The 20,479-nt window shown below is 50.0% G+C and overlaps 1 protein-coding gene across 1 annotated transcript in view; it reads right to left on the minus strand.

Moving 5' to 3' along the window:
* Positions 1-20,479, minus strand: part of CDH11 (cadherin 11) — a 215,441-nt gene that overhangs the window by 55,933 nt on the left and 139,029 nt on the right. The window contains exons 7-11 of the mRNA XM_075537309.1: positions 18,753-18,940; positions 12,058-12,311; positions 3,735-3,871; positions 1,771-1,904; positions 1,440-1,557 (exon numbers count right to left, since the gene is read on the minus strand). Of these exons, the coding sequence (XP_075393424.1) occupies positions 1,440-1,557; positions 1,771-1,904; positions 3,735-3,871; positions 12,058-12,311; positions 18,753-18,940 (831 nt within the window). The remainder of the gene's footprint in view (positions 1-1,439; positions 1,558-1,770; positions 1,905-3,734; positions 3,872-12,057; positions 12,312-18,752; positions 18,941-20,479) is intronic.

The raw sequence follows: 20,479 nt of genomic DNA on the forward strand, positions 1-20,479 counted from the left end.
GGGAAGAGAATGGTGGCCGACTCAAAGCCTGCCATCAGTGACCGGGGCTGGTCCAGGGAGGAACCACTGAACTGGTGTGTGCGCTGCTGCATTTCATTTCAAATAAGTCGCTGGGATCGTTCTGGGAGTGGAGCAGAGATATTAATAATATTGCTAAGGGTGATCTGACTACAGTGAGGGTTTTTTGAGTGATGGGGGAGGAGGGTAATGATCCTGGCTAGGTTAGCTTTAGATCCTCAGACCCTGACCAGTCGCTGGGGAGGCAAGCAACCTGTAACTTGGACAAGCATATTAATGAACACATAAACCCTCCAGAAGCCCCACTTGTTTGCCGGGTGGATAATGGCATCTCACTCTTGTTTGTTTTTGGTTTTTTTAAATCATTTCATTAGGGGCTCATACAACTCTTACCACAATCCATATATATATCCATTGTGTAAAGCACATTTGTACATTCATTGCCCTCATCATTCTCCAAACACTTGCTCTCCACTTAAGCCCCTGGCATCAGCTCCTCATTATTCCCCCTCCCAACCCCATACTCCCTACCTCATGAACCCTTGACACTTTACAAATTATTATTTTGTCATATCTTACACTGTCTGACATCTCCCTTCACCCACTTTTCTGTTGTCCGTCCCCCAGGGAGGAGGTCACATGCAGATCCTTGTAATCAGTTCCCCCTTTCCACCTCACGCTCCCTCAGGCTTCCCAGTATCGCCACTGTCACCACTGGCCCTGAAGAAATCGTCTGCCTGTCCCTGATGCATACATAGGAGATGCATGCTCAGGCCTTCATCAGTCTGGGCCCCAACCACTGGGACAGCCACCCCTGATCATCTGTCCGCCTGGAGCCTCCTGACCCAACCCAACCAGCAGCGGGGGTCCACAGCACACCAACAACACCTGGCTCCCTACCCCGTGAGCCACAGTGCTGCGGCCACCTTGGGCGAGCAGGCTCTATCGCTCAGCACGCTGCCTTCCAAGGGTCCTAGGAAGGAGAGGCCAGGCCGAAGCACTCCGTCCGTCGCCACACCAAGTGGGATGAAGCAATCTCTCTCCCTGCTTTCCTCAACATCAGTATTCACACAAGCATCCTCACACCCCCGACGGTTTACCAACCTCTTACCAAAATTTTTAAATTAAAAAGATAACTGAAGTTGTTTGCATATTGACCCTGTAAAGCTTCCCCAGTTGATTTCCCCAATGCTGCACGAATATCAACATCAGTTAGAAGGAAGAAAAGCAGACTAGCATTCGATTCACTCACTCACAGGCACCCAGGGAGCCCACGTCTGCACACGGAAGTGGCACCATGATTTCTTGATGTTTTCTCCACCGGGCAGACATTATTAGGACGCCCACGGGGCTCTGTGCTCGGCAGGCCTTTGGGGTTCCCGTTTCTACTTCTCAGAAGGCAAAAGAAATGGGGCACGTACCTCTGTTGTCTCTGACGGTGAAGTTTGGATTGTGCATGATTTCAGGGGGGAGGCTGAAGATAAATCTCGGTCCATTGGCTGTGTCATCCTTGTCATCTGCACTAACTGTAACAATTGGCTGGAAGAGAAAGGTGGCCCATAAGTAAATCATGCTGAGGCTGCACATCATTTATTCCAAAATGTTCCGGCCGGCTTCAAAAGCCGGTTTTAATCAGTGAGCACTGCTCTGGAGCCAAAGGAGCGGCCCAAAGCCCTCTGGAACACTGGGAGGGACCTGCAGGGGATGCACTGCTCATGGCCAGGGGGTTGGGGGCGGGAGGGTGCATGTTACCTGGTTGGAAAGAGGCTTGGTCTGATCACTCTCACAAATGAAGCCTTCATAAGGGGATGCGAACTTGGGGGCGTTATCGTTGACATCCAGGACCCTAACAGCCACAGGGACTTTGGCTTCCTGATGGCGGTTGTCTGGAAGGAGAGAATTCAGTCAGTGCCAGGGAAGAATGGCCCTTGGCCTCCGAGAAAGAGGAAGCTCCCTGGACTATCTGAGCAAGGCGGGGAAAGGCACTGTGGGCCCAAAAGCCACCTGCAACGTGGCTTAGGTTCAGTCTATTGTGAGGGCACCATCCCGGAAGGGATGTGAAGATTAGCCAGTTCCACAAATCAGCCAGGGAAACTGAGGACCACCGTGTGTGAGGTCCTGGGATGGAGACGGGCTGGTACTGGACGGCAGCTTACAACAGCAGCAACAGCAGCAGCTCAACCATGCCTGCGCTCCTGTGGCCTCCAGGCTTGGTTTCATTCTCAACACTTGCCATGGGGCCTGCTCCCAGAGCAGTCTGCAGCACAGTTCTCAGAGTGGCACTGGAATCACCTGGGGACTTGGGGACAAAGCCACCAACTAAATCAGAGTCCGGAAAGCTGGGCAGTGAGAAGCCCGCCATGAGTTTCTGCCAGGCAATCAAGTGTGAGGATCACCGGTCTCTGAATAAGCAAGCACCACCCTCCCGGCACTAAGGGGTCCATGGCTCTCAGCTTCCTTTCCGAATCCGCATTCTGCTTGGCCAGAGGAAATGGGAACATCTCTATTTGTCTGTCTGTCTTACTAAGGAGATGAGTAAAACTCATTTTTTTTTTGGGGGGGGGGTGGGCGCTGCAAAATTGGTCTAAGACACACACACGTAATTAGTGTCTGTTGGCCACTCCCCAGTGACAAAAGGGGACCACCTGCTCCTCCAGGTCTGGCCAGTTTTCCACTTCTGACATCAGTAGCCAGCCCCTACCTAAAGCTCGCTGCTTGGTGGAACAATTGGCAGGCTCCCACTCTGACAGGTGTTACGGTATGTGTAGCTCTGGTGCCAATAGTGGGCTATGCTTTGGGCTGCAAACCACAAGGTCGGCAGTTTGAAACCAACAGTTGTTCCATGGGAAATAGCTGGAACTTTCCACTCTGTCAAGACTTACAGTCTCGGAAACACACCGGGGCAGTTCTACCCTGTCTTGTAGGGTCACAGCGAGTCAGGAGGGACTTTATGGCAGTGAGTTTGTTTCGTTGTTTTGTTAGTAAGTAGTGACTTTTAGGTGCAGATAAAACTCAATAGGAGTCTGGTAGCACTGTGGGCTAAGCACTGAACAAGGCCGGGGGTTCAAGTCTTCCAGGCACTCTTTAGGAGAAGGCCAAAGCTGTCTGGCCCATGGAGGTTTGCAGTCTCAGAAACCCCAAGGGAACAGTTCTAGTCGGCCGTCTATAGGGTTGCTGAGTCAAAATTGACTCAGTGGCATTGGGTTCGGGTTAGAACTCTCTAGACCAGGAGTTCTCAACCTTCCTAATGCCGCGACCCTTTAATATGGTTCCTCAGGTTGTGGTAACCCCCCTCTCCCGCCAACCATAAAATAATTTTTATTGCACCTTCATCGCTGTGATTTTGTAACTGTTATAAATCAGGTGACCCCTGTGAAAGGGTCGTTGGACCCCCTAAGGGGTCGCAACCCCCAGGTTGAGAACTGCTGACCTAGAGAAAAGCAGCTTCCAACTGTTTTTTTGGAAAAATTCCTCTCTTTATTCCATTTTCCCAGAAACTTTGTAAAGCCCCCAGGTGTGTGCGTCCATACATACATAGGAGCAGGACATGCGGATGTATGCCATCGAGCCGATTCTGACTCACGGTGACCCTGTCGGTTCTCGAGGCTGTAAATCTTAACAGGAGCAAGCAGCCCCCTCTCTCTAGGGAGGAGCCCCTGGTAGGTCTGAGCCTCCCGCCTCGCAGTTACCAACTCAACAGGAACACAGGCACTCACGGATTTCAGCTGCCAAGACGGAGATGTTCAGCCAGGCCATTTCCTCTCGATCCAGAGGCTTCGTCGTTTTAATAAAACCATCCTCTGGATTAATCGTAAAGAACCTGTCGAGGTCAGTGTGCCGATCGATGGAATACCTAAACAGGATGCAAATGAGGCAATTAAACCAAGACATACCAAGCTGCCCATGGTCGAGTATCTTCTCCCTGCCCTATTTCAAAAGGCAACTCCTTCAAAGAAATGCCGGTTCAGCTGGGGGGGTGGGGGTGGGGTGTGTGCATGTGTGTTTTTCGTTCTCTCTTTAAATTAACTTATGTTTCAGATTTCCAACTTCATCTTTCATAGATGTCATTTTGCCACATCGGAATTCTTTATTCGGGACAATGAATGGAGGAGCTGCTTAGCACATTTGATTGAGAAGCGCAATAGCAGTTGCATATTTCGCTGTGTTTACTACAATCACGGCTGCCTGAATATTTATGAAGCTGCTTTTGAGAAGTGGGCTTACCTTGCTCCCAACGACTGAAAAAGTCTCACATGTAGCAACCCTCGGCCAGAGTTTTGCATATGAAATGGTAGCTTGTAGCTTTATCTAAATTTATCATCTGAGACTGTTCATGGCCCTAAAAGTGGGTTTTCTTCTTACTGAAGCAGGGTAACTATTTGTTGAATGAATACTGTATGATTTTCAGGGGGTTTTAAATAGCTTCGTTCTGAATGTCTTGGTGGAAGATGCAAAAGCAGACTGGCCATCCACTCGAATGGCCTCTGCACCCCTTCATGACCTAAGACAGCCGACCAGGGGAAGTGCAAGGTTTTCGTGGATCCCATTCATTAGGAAACCATCACTGGTGGCGCTGTGGGTTAGGTATTTGGTAGCTAACTGCCAGGTCAGTTGTTCAAACTCCCCAGCAGCTTAGCAGTAGAATGAGGCTGGCTGCTCCCATGAAGATGTATACGTTGTCTTAGAGAACACAGGGGTCACTCTGATGCCGAATGGGCTCGTGGGCAGTCAGTGAGTGGTAGAAGATGTAATATTAAAGAGCACTTGGAAATGCTCAATTCTCATATGTCATGCTTAGCAAATGGCCAACCACCACAAGCCGGCAATCTGCCTGAGGGACAAAGATGCGACTGTGGGGCCCACTGTAGGTTTAGAGCCTTGGGAGCCCTAGACTGGGTGGCTGTGCGCTGAAATAGGTGCCCTGATGTTATAGTGCTATGTATGATAGACCCCTACTCTGGGGCTCTACACCCACACAACCAGCCACTATGTAAGACAAAGACGAGGCATTCTTATTTAAAAAAAAGATTACAGTCTAAGAAACCCATCGGGGCAGATCTACCCTGTCCTCCAAGGTTGCTCTGAGTTGGCATAGACTCAGGGGCAGAGTTTGGCTTGGTTGGGTGAGCTTAAATCAACTTGATGGGACTGGGTTCTGGCTCATTGGGAAGTTTTTATTTTTCTTTTTTCTACCCTAACGAAAACAAAAATTCCGATTATTATTGGCGTACACTTGCAGCAAACTCAGGAGGGAGGCAAAGAAAGGAATACTATCTATTGGGGTCCAGAAAGGTAAAATAAGTTGCCTAGGGCATTCTTTGGGATACCCCAAAGTCAGCAGTTCAAATCCCTCAGCTGCTCCACCGGAGAAAGATGAGGCTTTCTGCTCCTGTCCAGATCACAGCCTTGGAAACGCCTAGCGGCACTTCTATTCTGTACTATAGGGTTATGCTGAGTCAAAATTAACAATGATAATAGCGAATTTAGGTTTATTCCTGAAGGTATCTTGAGAGTTGGTAAATACTTGATTGATGGTTTTTTAATGGCTCTAACTTTCACTCTCCTAACTCAAGGGAATCCCTCGGTGGTGGAAATGGTAAAGCCCTCAAAGTTGGCAGTTCAAATCCACCAAGAGATACCTTGGGAGAAAATCTGGTTCTCCCCTCCTAAAATATTGCTGCTATTGGAAACCCTGAGGAACAGTGTTCTGCTCTGTACCTGGGAATGCCATGAGTGTACTTCGACTCAATGGCAAGCAGTTTGGTTTGTTGTTTATTGGAAATGGGCGAACTCCTAAAGGCAGGAAGTGGCAGAGTGGGTTACTTATTGGGTTGTTACCTGCAAGGTCAGCAGAGCAACCTTGGAGGACAGGGTCGAGCTGTGCCTATGGGTTTCTTAGACTGTACTTTTTTTTTTTTTTAATAAGAGTCGAATGCCTCATCTTTCTCTTACAGAGTGGCTGGTTATTTGGGTGTACAGCCCCAAAGCAGGCGTCTATTCATACAAAACCACTATAATATCAGGGCACATATTAAAACCACCAGGTGCTCCGTGGGTGAAAGATGCGGCTTTCTACTCGCTTACATGAATTAGCCTTACAGAAACCCACAGGGTCAGTTCTGCTACGCCTTAGAGGGTCACTATGACTTAAAACTGACTCAATGGCAGTGGGTTCGCGTTTTGAACAGAAGAGCACAAATTGGTTACATTCACTTAGGAATCATTCTGAACTTCCTAACTGGGGGTTTCCAGGTCTTAGTGGGCTTAGCAACAGCGTTTTCATAAAATTTATAGGATGCATAATAAATATCTGAAGGTGTTTTCCGATAAGTCACAAACTCAAAACACAAAAGAAAACAACAAAAAGAACCCCAAACGAATAAACTGCTGGGAGGAAAGAGCATGGACGCCACGCTGTTTGGACTCTTCCCTGTACCAATGGTGCAATTTGCGAACGATCCACGTGTACTTCTTGGGGGGCTGAGGTCAGAATTTGATCTTGTTTCTTCCGGGAGACAGCGAACCAGAGAGCCCGTCAGAACATTCAAACTGGAGCTCATCTCCCTCCACATCTGATTTCACACCTGTAGGAATGGAATGACCAGCCCCCTTTCCCAGGAGTCAAGCTGGGAATAAGGAATCACTGTGCCTTTGATGTCAGAGAAGGGGGCTGATAACTGAGCCCTACACAGGGACTGCTATGTGCAAAGAAGGCAAACAACGAGTGAGTGCGTTCCTCCCTTAGGGGCCCTGGCATCACAAACAAACACAGCAAGACAGACCAGGAAATCAGCGGCTTTATCCCGCAGACACTGAGGGCCCAGCTACTGGTTTTGGAAATACCTAGGCACATCGTCACGCCCCTTTCCATAGAGTGATGCCCAGTCACGTGAAGCTCTTCAAACCCCAGGGTATGTTTTCATAGCCAAGAACGAATAGAGCCCCACTTTGGGGCTATCTGTTTATAAGGAGGGACTGATGTCTAAGACACGTAGCTGACTGCTTTGCACATGGCCAGCACACATGCACTAGAATAGCTGCCAGGATGGCCTCTTTGTGGTGGCCACTGCTCTTCAGCCCTGAGCCCGCTCCAATGTCAATCTGCAGCCAGCAAGGCGTAGGAGAGCATTGTGAGAAGCAAACCAATGAGAAGCAGAACCGATCGATGGGATGTGGTAGGGCGGGGGATTCAGTAGGTGAGGCACATGGGTGGTCCAAACAAGAGCGAGAAAGGAAGAGTAGCTGCGATGTTTAAGTCATGAGGGGGTCAGGGGTCAGGCGCAGCGTGACAGAGGGAGTGCAGAATCAGGTGATGAAGCAAGCACCCAAAGGACTCAGCGGCTATTTGAATCCCGGCGGGAGGCTGGGCGACACGTAGATCGCTGCTCGGACTGTCTTACAGGAAGATGGCAGGCAGAGGAAGAAAAGTCAGTGCAGGTGGCACCAGCAAGGGGAAACTGGATTGAAACTCTGGATATGCTCAATGCTAACAGAACACAGCTCCAACTGGATTATAATTGAATTTCACAAAGTCAAGGTGTTAACAACCTTCTTATTCTTTTAAATATGCTACAGTGAGGGGGGGGGCTGGTGGCTCACTGGGACAGACATTGGGCTGTCAACGGAAAGGTCAGCCATTCAAACCCACTAGCTGCTGCATGGGATGAATGAAGAGGCTGGCTACTATCATGCAGACTTATAGTTTCAGAACCCACAAGGAGCAGTCCTACTCTATCCTGTAACATTACTATGAGTTGGAACTGACTCAATGGCCCTGGAGTTTTGGCTTCTTGGTTAGCATCAGCATGAATGAGTGACTATATATATATGAATGGATAAACCAATGAACACAAAGCCAAAACCAAACTCACTACCTGACAACTGACCAGGTCACCAGACTTCCTGTGACAGGTGGCTAAGTGAGAGGAAATAAACAGCATATTATACATAGCAAATTCAAATGGGTGGGAAAGACCAGGGTGCAGAGAATCTAGAGCGCCAAGTCAGTTCAAACTATGCCCTGGTGAGAACTCTATGGGTAGGGTGAGGGAGGTCATGCAGAGAGGGAAGTGCCAAAGTCAAAGGCTGAGACTGAAGGAGCCTCCACCACCCAGACAGCAATCAAAGACCAGTGTCAACAGTGGGCCTGGTACTGCCTGTGCCAGATAACTCCCCTTATGGTCGATAGCGGGGACCTGTCCAGGGCCTTGCTGAAAATAAGCTGCGGTTTCCAGTTCCACAATGACTGCAGCCAAGACAAGTCTGTGGGGCAGACAGGGTTGTCAGGAATCACACCGACTTGAAAGCCGTGGGATGGGCACTTCTGTGTGAAGCATGAAAAAGTTAATGCTGGTGAAGGTTGTGGGAGGCCGGGGGTAGGGCAGAGAAAAGATTTCAAGAAGGAAATGGGAAACAAGCGCAGCATCGGGAATGCTCCAGAGCCGCAGGAAGATCTACAAGATGTACAAGCAGCTGAAAGGTTGGATAAAAATATCAGGCCTTACTCATCTATCCAAGGACACTATTCCCTTCTGGGTGGAGAGAAGCAATTAGAAAAGGAAGCAGTGAGACCAAGAGACTCACTGAATGGAAAGCGCTCCATCATCTTCCATATTGCCTTGACGCTGCTGAGAGAGGGGGCCCGAGTGGGTGAGAGGGGCTGGGTTCAAGGGCAGTACTGATCCTCCTGGAATCATGATAGACATGAAACGGCTGACAGGCACAGCATAGCCGCCACTGAACTGCTGACCCACAGACCATCACTGACGTGGACCTTCAGAGGCAAGGCCTGCAAAGGAAACTGGCGATGGGTCTCCAGCGTTCTTTATGTCCTCACGCTTCCCGAACTTGGCAGTGAACCCTGCTCTTCTGGGACATGGCTACCTCATCTACACGTCACACTCAGGACATTCTTGAGTGGTTGGAAAGTGTGAGAATGGTCCCCGGGTCTGATGCCATCCACTTCCAGCAGAGAAAGGAGCACAGAAGTAGTCAAATGCTACCAGGGGGTCTTTCCAGCAGAGGCCACTTGGTGGAGAGTCAAATGTTCAAAATGGATGCAGTGGGGATTCAGGCTCCAGCACCGGAGGAGGCCATGCCCCCTTCTCAGCTTCAGTCTGCCCTTCTAGACAATTCCAGAGCGGGCACCGTCGCCGAGGGGGCCTGTGGGCGTTCACTGAGTGTTTCATGCTGTCTACATGGGGGCAGTGGGTGGTAATTGTCTCCTGGAAGAGACAATGGCCATGGACGCAGGGGCAGCTGACCACTCTTCCCCTGGGAGGGTCCTTCCGCCCTGCCAGCATGGTCTCTAGACAGGACGATCCCGACTGCTCATGACGACTTCTTGGAGTACTCAGATGGCCCGGCTGGGGTCGTGGTATCAAGGACTAGATTGGGAACCCCTCCAGTGAGCTCAGGGAAGGGCGTTGGCTGGGGCAGGAAGGAGGACTACTCAGTTTGTCATGCCGCAGACTTTCTGCCTGCGAACACTGCCGATTTGCAGGTCTGTGGTGACTGCATTTGTTATGAAATGGATATCAATCAGGCATCCAATGCTTGGACCTATGAATGGAAAGGATGGAACCAGCATTCTTCAGGTGGCTATGAGGGAGAAAGTTCTGGCAATCAGCTCACACAACAGCCTAGCAAACCACCGTGGGACAGGTCTACTCTGCCACAGGGGGGGATCCCAGGGAGTCTGGATTCTGTCCACAGCACCTACCCCTAACAACCACGTCAGGCTCCGCTGATAAGAAGCGGGGACAGAGAGCGATGAACTAGAGCTGAGGACAGCAAGTGTTTTCTTTAAAGGACCAGAGAGCAAAGGCTCGGCACCAACAGGATCTCTTTCTACTCTGGTCGCATGAAAACAGCCACAGACAATAAGCAACAAATTAGTGCGGCTCGGTGTCCATGGAAATTCATTTACAAAAAGAGTTTGTGGGAATCGCGTTGAAGAACCCACACGTCCTCAAAATATGCTACAAGGCTACAGGGATCGGTATTGTGTGAAACTGACAAACGGATCAACATCTGCATCAATGGATGGGAACTCAACAGTCCCGAACTAAGTCTACACACTTGTGACCAATTGATTTTCAATAAGGGAATCAAAATGTGAGGAAATAACAGTCATTCAGTCAGCGATCATGGGACCAATGGAAGTCAGCGTGCTGAAGAATAAACCTGAACCTCTACCTCACACCATATATAAAAATGAACTCCAAATGAATCATGGACCAAAGGCACAACTAACATTGTGAGTCTATCCAGTGAAAGTAAATAAACACATAAATGAAACTCAACACCATTAGTCATGCCCCCTGTGATACACTCGTAGTGACCCTTTATAGGGTTTCCCATTTTTATGGGAGCAAAAAGCCTCATTTTTCTCCAGAGAGTGCAGTGGGTTTGAACTGCCAACCTTGCCTTTGCCTACCCAACACCTAACCCACACTGCACCGCCAGCTCTCTTTTCATTAATAATGAGGACAATGCAAAATAAATAAATAAGAGACAGTGCTATGCTCTGTGGCTTAACTTTGGTTTGGAGTGCTAGTGGGGTTTGCCTTTCTAACCTTGGCTGCAGGACTGATGGTGAAGTGCAGGTGGAAGGTTGAAGGCAAGAAACTCGCGAGGAGACAGATGTCGAAATACAATCAAGAAAGGAATTGGGGGCGTGACCATGGAATACAGACGAGCTGGAGTCTGGCACAAATGGTTAACTTGTTCGGCTAGTAATGGAAAGCTTGAGAGTTCAAGTCCACTTACTGATGCTTAGGAAATATGACTAAACTCTACCCTCCCTGCCATCGGGGCGATTCTGGCTCATAAGGACCCTACTGGGCAGTAGAACCGTCTCTGTGGGTTTCCAAGACTGTAACGCTTACTGGGAGCAGAAAGCTTTGTCTTTCTGCTACAGTGCAGCTGGTGGTTTCTCACCGCTGACCTCGAGGGGAGCGGCCTAAGTAGAACCCACACCACCACCAGGGCTCCGGCTTGGAAAGAAAGGTCTGGCTAAACTACCGAACCAAACGTTTCTGAAAGATCACAAAACCTCTTACGGAGCAGAGTTCTAGTCTGAAACCCTCGTGGGCAACGGGTGGAATTCAATCCAGGGCCGACTCAGGCTACTGGAAACGAGCCATCTACAAATGTCTTAAAACTGTGACTCCGCCCCTCTCCTGCGCCTCTGTCTCGTTTCCCCAAGCCTCCCCCGTCTTCATCATCAGCTTCCTCAGTCATTAGTTCAAATTAGGGTGGTGGTGGCAATTTGCCTGCTTTTCTTCCTAATGTCCCCCAAAGCACAGCAAGGCCTGTGAAAGGCAGTCCTGTCAGAGAAGGAAAGTTTCCACTAAAACAAGGGTGGAAAACTTGCATGACCTGGAAAAGCAGAGCATCCCTTCTGAGTCCCAGCTCTCACAGGTTTCCCTGTATGTTCATCAGAAGGAAAGCACCCTAAGTTTTTCTGGCACTTTGGTGTCATTTTTTTCTGGGTGGCCGGCAGCAGTCAGAAGCATAAAGGGTGCTCCCTGCTCACCAGCTCTGTCACCCTGGGCGAGGTGCTATGCCTTGTGACACACTCCCAAGTTCCTCTGGATTTAAGGAATAACTGCTTGCATCAATGGGGTGGAGGGAACACAATAGGTCAACAGTCTACATCAAATCGAGTAACTAAGCCCAGGAAGATGTTCAATAGGTCATAAGTACTATGACTTATCCACAATCACTATTTATTCTTTCCATAGGTCCCTGAGTGAGACAGGACCAGACAAGGCTTACAGATCCCGCCCCACAGCCCACCCACTTCCCCTCCGCAGTGTTCCTTAGGGAGTCTGCTGCAGAGGGAACCCGTGCAGGTGGTTAAGCCTACACAAGCACGTAGCAGAGCGGAGCTGGATCTCATACCCTTCAAAGCCTCGCTTCCTCGAGCTTTCCCGGGGACGGGAGAAACTGGAGCCCTGCTTGCAGTGGAAGGATGTGGCTCTGGCAGGACCGTAACATTCCCCGAGAAGTCTCTTCAAGTGCACCTGTCTGTACCTTATTGGGCTGTTGGCAGCATCGGGGTCTTTGGCATGAACTCTTCCCACCACGGTGCCAGCGGCTGCGTTTTCCTGCACTTCGTGGATGTAACTTGGGGCCAAGAACATGGGGGGCTCATCGGCATCTTCTACTGCGATCTTGACGGTCACCGTGTCCTTGAAGGGGCCATTACTGATGAACTTGGGGTCGATGTGCACATTGGCAGCCTCCACCTTCAAGCTGTAGGCTCTTTTGGTTTCAAAATCGACAGGCTGGCAAGAAGAAAGAGAAGATCGACAGGCAGTTATTTGGAAGAATAATGGACGAGACAGACTTGGGTGGCTTTAAAGGCACAGTGACTGGTTCCTGAAAGAGAGCAAATTGGAGTCGAGCTCCCAGAGCCATTTGGTCACAACACCAGACACATCAATTGCTGAAACATGGAATGTGTTTCATGGGTAATTCTAGGAGCATAACCAATTCAGGCAGCCAGAAACTCTAAAATGAACTTTATAGAGGGACGCAAAGGTGGCCCACATTAAAAGATGCCTGAAGGAGAGAGAGAGAGAGGCGTAAAGTAGACCAATAGTGCATTGCCCATTCCGCAAAGTTCTAGACCTTGCGGCAATGCAAACACCCACTCAGCTTCAGCCAAAGAACAAAAACATTGCTTTCCCCACACACCCCCTTACCGCATCCTCACCTATATTGACAAACACATTTCCCGATGTTCAGATACCACAGCACATCCCAACACTGGGCACGCTTACAGGTGAGCTGGGGTGGCAGATGGGATATTTTGATGGGCCGGAGCTGTTAAATATCATTAACTCCATGTTTAAGGGACGTATTCTTTTTCTAAATCGTTCCGTTCTAAGAGTGTCCTCTTCTCCCCTGGGCCGATGGTTAATAGATCTTTTACACCTGCTAATGTCCCCTTTGAGACAGAGCTCTGCGCACAATGCACTGACATCGTTTTCTTTGGATTGGATTCAGGTTAGTTTACTTGCGATTTAGGACGAGTGACAGGAGGGCAATGAAAATCAGGCTTCTTCTTACAAGGAGGGCGTCTATGTAAAAACAAGCTTCCAAAAATAGCACCACGTCCATATAAAGGACAGCAAATACAATAGCACAAGTATTACAGAGCGATGCCAAAGAAAACCGAGGGAAAGAAAAGCCCTGGAAAGGTGTCAGAATGCCTGGGAAAGGGAAGGCAAACACTCCCGTCTATGCGTGCGGAGGTGCCTTTGATCCACCAGTGAGGGTGACAGTAAAACAGCAGCCGAGAAACCAGCTCTGAAGCCCAGGGCGCAGGCCTCCAAGTAGCGCAATGGCTGCTTGCTGTCGAACCACCAAATGCTTGGAAAGAGTTTCACCTTTCACGCCGCGCCCCTGCTGGTCACGCTGCTGTCATGTTACAGCCAAAACCCTATTTGAGGACGCTTCACAGAGTCGAAGGAGAAACCAACTTCTTGAAGCTCCCTGATATAATCGTGGAACTTCGTCCTGCGCCAACATAGATAAAAACACATAGACAAACCTTCCTCCCTAACCAAACTGACAGCCATGGAGTAGAATCTGCCTCCTAGGGACCATAAGGGACCACGTCAAAGCCCCCTCGGGTTTCCAGTGCCGGGAAATCTTTCCAAGAGCAGCCTCCTACAGCTTTCTCCCACCGTGAGCCGGCCGGTTCGAAACTGAAGCCCTGTCGGTTAATGACTGAGCATCTCTCCTCCTCTCGCCCCACCGGGGTCCCCACTCATCCAGACCTCTCTACAGAAACCGCAGACTAACACGAATTCAAGTGCCAGAGAGGTGAAACACTTTCAAACCCTGTTTGCCCCCCAGTCTCTAGTCCCGCCGCCTCAAAGCCCACTCCCATACCCCCCTCCCCAGCATGACATCTCACCCTGGCTGCTGCAATATGCTGGGGCCTGAGCGGCTCCTTTCTCCTTGGCTGGGCTGCCGAGCAGCACGAAGGAGTAATATTTATAGGCTAAAGGCCTGCGGTGGCTGTGATTTCTCAAGTCTGCAATGATCAGACAGAACACAAACCCTAAAATATACCCGTCCGGAGAGGAGGTGCCCTGCAACTCTCTAACCCGAGGCAGCCAGTGGGCTGGCATCGAAGCAGAACCTTGTGAACTTGGCTTAGGCCTATGGCCGCGGGCCCCGGGCCACATCCCATAGGAAGACACCACGGGCGGTATGGCAGGGAGAGTCGTATGTCCTCCTACTGACCCAGTCCAGAACCCCAGCCAGGCTCGAGGTCTTTGCAAATATTCCTCGGTCTGGACTTACCTTTCCACACTGGGTGAGATTTGCTAAGTCATTTGGGGGTCCGCTCAATCCTTGTGAAAGCCTTTCTCAACCTGACCAGAAAGGAATCGGTGGTTCCTTATGGACCCCTCATCATCCTTCCCTGCTAGGCTGGGAGCCTCCCAGGGCCCCGCTGAGTCTTGCTGATCTTTACTCTCTGGTGCCAAAACAAAAGACTCCCTCAGTGGGAGCAAACGTGGAAGCTCTTGACTGGGAGCTGAGGGCTTGCTGTCAAATGTCCCCAGAGACAGAACGAGTGATGTGTCCTGAAAACCCGACACAGCTCTGCTGGGTATACAGAGGCCAACCACACATTGTAAAGTGACAAGCAACCAGAACAAACACCCAGGAAAGGTGGTACCTGGTGATCCACTGAATCTATGATCCTGCCCAAGTGGGAGCAGGGTGGATGGGTTGTTACCACTTGCACATTGGACCGCCACTTAGAGCCGTGTTATGAGCAGTTGCTCTACAGCTGGACGAGAGGATGTGCAACTGAGACCAGAGAGCCCAATGCCTCCTAGTTACTAATCTCCCTCCTGAGGGGTCTCCCCAAGAGACTGGCTCATCAGAAAACCCAGACACAAGCATTCACAACTGCATAGGGTTTGCTCAGCATAACAGAAGGATAGATTTCACCGGGGGTGGGCGTGGGGGACAGGAATGTACACACCAGATGCCAAACCCAACTGGGAGGCTTTTACTAAGAACACGGTAGCCCATCAAAGGACAAGGTGGGCGATGCGGGGGGGGGGGGGGAGGAGGGGCGGGGCTCATGAAGGATGATTCTGCCTATTCGGGAACAGCATGCGAAAGGGTTACGAGGCGAAACACCTTTCTGAATTTTTTTTCTTTTTTTTAATCAATGATTTCATTGGGGGCTCTTGCAGCTTAACTTTAAAAGACGGGATCACTTAGGGTCGCAACCCTGCGAACTGCTGTGTGTCCACCTTTGTGTGCATGGGGGCAGAGCGCCGAAGGAAATCACCGGGCATACACGTCGTCTTAGGAGAGAGGCTCTGCGAAGATTTCTTTTAAAAGGTCTCCCTGTGAGTCCTCCCTTGGCCTTCTGGGTTATTCGTTTAAAAACAAATAGCACAGCGAGCATGCATTGGAGTGATTTATCTAGAAGAGGCCGATGTCCTCCTAGGTTACGGCCAACCCAATGATGGATTTTCTATCCCACGTCTACGAAGCTCCCTAAAGGTCATCTACTTATTTTGTCCCAGTTCCTCTTCAAGTGAATGCAGGAGGAGTCTGGAAATGCCCCCAAAGTCTCGTTGTCGCTCTCCTGGTCATGATCCTACGGTGCTGACAGTCAACCATGGCCTGACAAAGCATCGCCATTCAAGAAACACGGAAAGGCACCTACACTAAGAATCCGTGTTGGCGCTTCCTAATTCCCTCCTGGATTCTCTTCCCTCTTGGTTTTTCCTCCGTTCTTTGTCATTGCTGTCTTGAGTTTCCACAGCAGCTGCTTACACGGCACCCGACCTATCACCCCAAAAGGAGTCAGAGTGCCGATTCCTAACAACTCCTGTTTCCACTGACGCCAGCCTTTCTGGAGAGCTGGTTTATCCCTAAGGATTAGTCTTTTCTCTCTTTTATTTATCTGGCAAAATCTGACTCATCCTTCAGGGTCAGCTCCATAACTGGCCACTCTGAGAAGGTGGTCACGCGATTGGCATAGAGTGAGCGGATGTTGAGGCATGTGAACTAAACAACGTGCAGGACCCAGCTCAGCCCCACAGCATAAGGGATCGGCCAGTCGGACATGCCGATGGTGTCACATTCCAGAACCCTGCTCCCCCCCTTGGATGCTTTGCACTTTGTTTCCCCATTGAACAGAGCTCCTCTCACCAAAGGTCGCCTTCACAAGGAGTCAGTAACACTTGCTAGAAACCCAAGGAAATGAATTAACCAATCCGCGGACATATTACATTAAAGGATGTTCCATAAAAGATAGGACACATTTCCACGATCCCTCGCCATCCCCACCAATACCACGAATCTATCAGCTGCAAGGAGTCCTTGTTTTCTTCTGTTAAAGTTAGCTCTCAATATTTTTGGGAGGTGGGGCGGGGGTTGCAAGGTTAGTTTAAATGAAGTTCTTTTACAGAGAAAAGAACATTTTGCTCCTGCTTTAAGCCTTGATATCCGCGTTGTTCCCCTAAGTTGATTTCTTTGCTTGAGTTAAAACTCACTGGAAGGGGATGGGGTGGGTGGGGTGGCATATTCAAATGAATCAGATGCACAAATGCGGAGAGCTCATTTCCACCGTGGGAGGTCCATAGGCTGATCTAAATGTTCCAAGATTCTGGAGACACTGTGTGTGTTTATGCCCGCAACACATGGAAAACAGGTGACAACCCTCACCAACTGCCCAGTGGCAGCAAGGGAAGGGGGGGTCAGGAATCGCTGAGGTCAGTGTGCAGTCAGTGTCAGGCAGGAAGGGTGGTCACATTAATCCGTGGGGCGCTTGGACAGGTCAGCACCACACACAATTCACACAGGCAGCTACTTTTCCTGAGGTCTTGCTAGTGCCCAAACCCCACACAGCTTTCAAATGAACTGAAAAGCCAGCTCCCGAGGACAAGCATCTCTTGCCTCTCCCTCCCCTCTCTGACAGAATGCTCCCAAGGCTGCCTCTCCTGACCCCACCCTCAGCCTCCTCTCCAGCTCCAGCCTCCTCACTGATTCTTCACATCCATCTTCTCATCAGTGTTAGAGTCCAATCTCTCCCATCACACCAAGGAGTTTAGTATTCATGCTACAAAACCAAGCCGAAAATGAATGCTTGATTAAAACCAAGGTGATCCCATCATCCAATTCAGATGTAATGCTCTGTACACTCTGATGATGGAGAGGTGTTGATTTTTCAAGTGGAGAATCAGGGGGGAACTGATTTTGCATCGACTGTAACCGTGTCTTCACGAGGAAATCCTAGCGGGCCTGCCTTCGGGAGCCATGACCGCTCCAGCTGCTTCCGGAAAGTCTCCACAAAGAAGTTCCGTCATACCTCGGGTCTGAATATCATGTCTGCAGATTAGCTGTAAGGGGTGCCTCCTAGGCAGATGGTTCAATTAGCCCGAGTCCCAATCCCCTCAGAGTTCAATTAAGGTTGATATTGCCTCTTGAGATGATGAAACAGGCCTTACGCGATGTTTATAAAAGAAATAATCTTGAGGATGTCTGTGAAAGGCTTAGGCTGTGTCCGGCCAATAGTTACTATTAAGTAAACATTCATTCTTTAAGATGGTTATAAAGATATCTGTATGTGCGAGGGCTTCAGAAGTTCCCAGGAAACTGAATGGAAAAGCCTGTACAACACAATGATCGTCAAGTCAACACTTTTCCCTACAATTGGATGGCATCAATTCCTTAACCACGTGGGCAACCACTGCCAGCAGCTTCTGCCTGATCTCCATCACCATCAACAGGAAGCTCTGGTGGTGTGGTAGGTTTCGTGCTGGGCTGGCAACTGCAAAGTTAGCAGCTCAAAACCACCAGTCCCTCCCAGAACCAGAGAAGAGGCTTTCTACTCCCGCGAGGAAGTACGGTCTTGCAAACCCACGGGGACAGTTCCACTGGCCTCTAGGGTCACTAGTAGTTGGAATCAACTCCATCGAAGCGAGTTTTTTTCCCAACACCCCTGATATCCACGAATAAACATCACTCTAGAAAATATTAAACAAGGCACCAACAAACCGGAAACTCTTCTTTGTCACAGATGAAACCCATGACTGTCTGGGGGGGGGGGGGGGAGACGGTGGGCACGAAACTCACGGCCATCTGGACAGAGGGGAGGTGGTGAGGGGGAGGGAAAGGAGGGGGAGGTGGGGAAGATTCCTGTCATTCCCTCAGGTTCCGCTTTTAGGAAAAGGCAAACATTTACACAGATGTACAAATGTGCTTGGCACGGATGAATGAATGGATGGATGGATGGATGGATTGTGATAAGAGCCCCCAATAAAACAATTAAAAATAAAAGGGTAAACCAATGTTCACACAGGATTTCCAGCAAAGAATGACTGCTGGCTGCTTGTGAGTGGGAACATTCTAAGGAGCCCCATGAACAGACTTTTGGGCAGAGCTACCAGTGCAGGTCCACGCATGCCCAGGGCTGTGGAGCTCCCCTTTCTCCCATGAGGAATCCATGCGGGAACAGACAAGAACTAAGCAGCAATCTCATTCAAGCCTCGCCGGCACCTTTAGCCAGCTGCCTCTGCCCTACAGAAAGGAGCGCGATTCTGCTCGCCTCCCAGAGCTCCATGGCCAAGGCAGGTGACCCCCCAATCTCCTTTCTTGGTCTTCAACTCCCTGTCCTGCTGCAGAATTGCCTTGGCAGAACAGACTGCCCATGGGCGGACCGACTCTTTATCCTCACTCACCTTTTTCAGCTTCACCACGCCCTCCTGTGTCTCATAGTCCGTTGTGATTTCGAACAATTCCATCCCGTCTCCATCAACAATGTTGTATGTGACTAAGCCGTTTTCTCCAATGTCTGGGTCTTTAGCCTTCACCCGTCCTACTTCCTCCCCGGGGACAGCTGCTTCTGACACAGACATCTGGTACACGCCTAGAAGAAGAAGACATCTATTTTTATTTTCCCTTTTATTTGGCAGCTGTGAGGCTTTAGATTTCATTGAATCCCAATAAATTTCTCAAAGGGTTTGAAATTGAACTTTCTATTGATTGAAAACATGAAAGCAATGAATGGATGGGAGGACCCTCCCGCCTGCCTGCTTGTCAAAGGGATGCTTTCTACAAAGGACGGTGGAACAATAATGGGGTCGAGGGTGAGGTGGTGGGGTCACCTGCTACATGGAAGGCAGGCAGACAATGCTTGGGTATATTCCCAGCAGGAAGAGATGTGTGTCTCCGTCCAAGCAATTGAGCGCCGTTTTTAATCCTGCAGGATGGTCTTAAGACTCATTTCCAAGGCCCGCAATGGCATCACCAAGGTCAAAGCCAAATCCATTGCTGTCAAGTCAAATGCCAGCTCACAGAAATCCCACTGAGCAGACTAGACCTGCCCCACAGTGCTTCCAAGGCGAGCTTTGCAGTGGTACATTGCTGTGTCATCTCCTGCAGAGCGGCTGGTGGGTTTGAACCACACACCTTTTGATGAGCAGCCCAACCCCTGTGCCACTGGGGTTCCCAGGACGCTGCCAGGCACCCAGAAACCATCTTTCTCGGTTCAAAAGCCTGGGGCCAGTCTATTAACTTTAAGATGGAAAGCAACACATTGCCTTTGCAGATCATGGTCCGGCTGACCCTTGCCCTTTGACTTCTCTGTGACTTGAAACCCTTCGCTATCCTAGAAAACGGCGCTTTGTCAGGAAAGTTTCCCCACAGTGTGGCCCTTCCCCAAGAACCGACTGTCTCAAACACCGGTCCACATCCTGGAGATTTCGCCGGCTTTAACCCTCTACTGACTTCTCCCTTGGGAGCCCTGGCAGCGTCGTGGTCGTGCGTTGGGCTCCTCGCCTCCAAGCTGGCAGCTGGAAACCACCAGTCGCTCCGAGGGAGAAAGATGGGGCTGTCTGCTCCCGTGACGAGCGGCAGCCTTGAAAACCCACGGGGGCAGTTCTATCCCGTCCTCGAGGGTGGCTGTGAGTCAGCATCCACTCGATGGCACCGTGTGTGGAGGGGAGCCTTTGGGCAAACTCCTCCCAGTGAGGCACATGGAAGATGAATAAATAAGTAAACCGATGGGCTCACACGGGCTTGGAAGAAGACAAAGTCAGTAAAGGAGTCCAAAGGTGGTGTAGGCTTGGGCCGCGATGGCTCTGTGACAGAGAGGCTGCCAAGAGCTGGGGCTGACTCAACAGTGTCGAACGAGGAAGGGCTGGAGGATGGAGAGAGAGAGAGAGAGAGAGAGAGAGAGAGAGAGAAGGTGTATGACAGTGAGGGCGAGTGTGATGGGCTATGTGAGGGCGCGTCTGAGAGTGCGGCTGCGTGTCTACATAGGCGTGTGTGAAATTGATCATGTGTGAACACGTGTGACTGCATGTGTGCGCGTGTGCACGTGTTGATTTAACTGTATGTGTGTCAGAGGGGAAGCAGGTGGGAGAGGAAAAGAGAAGAAGAAGGATTGATTTCGAATGGAGTGGTC

Source organism: Tenrec ecaudatus, chromosome 18 (assembly GCF_050624435.1).
Source record: "Tenrec ecaudatus isolate mTenEca1 chromosome 18, mTenEca1.hap1, whole genome shotgun sequence".
Lineage (NCBI taxonomy): Eukaryota > Metazoa > Chordata > Mammalia > Afrosoricida > Tenrecidae > Tenrec > Tenrec ecaudatus.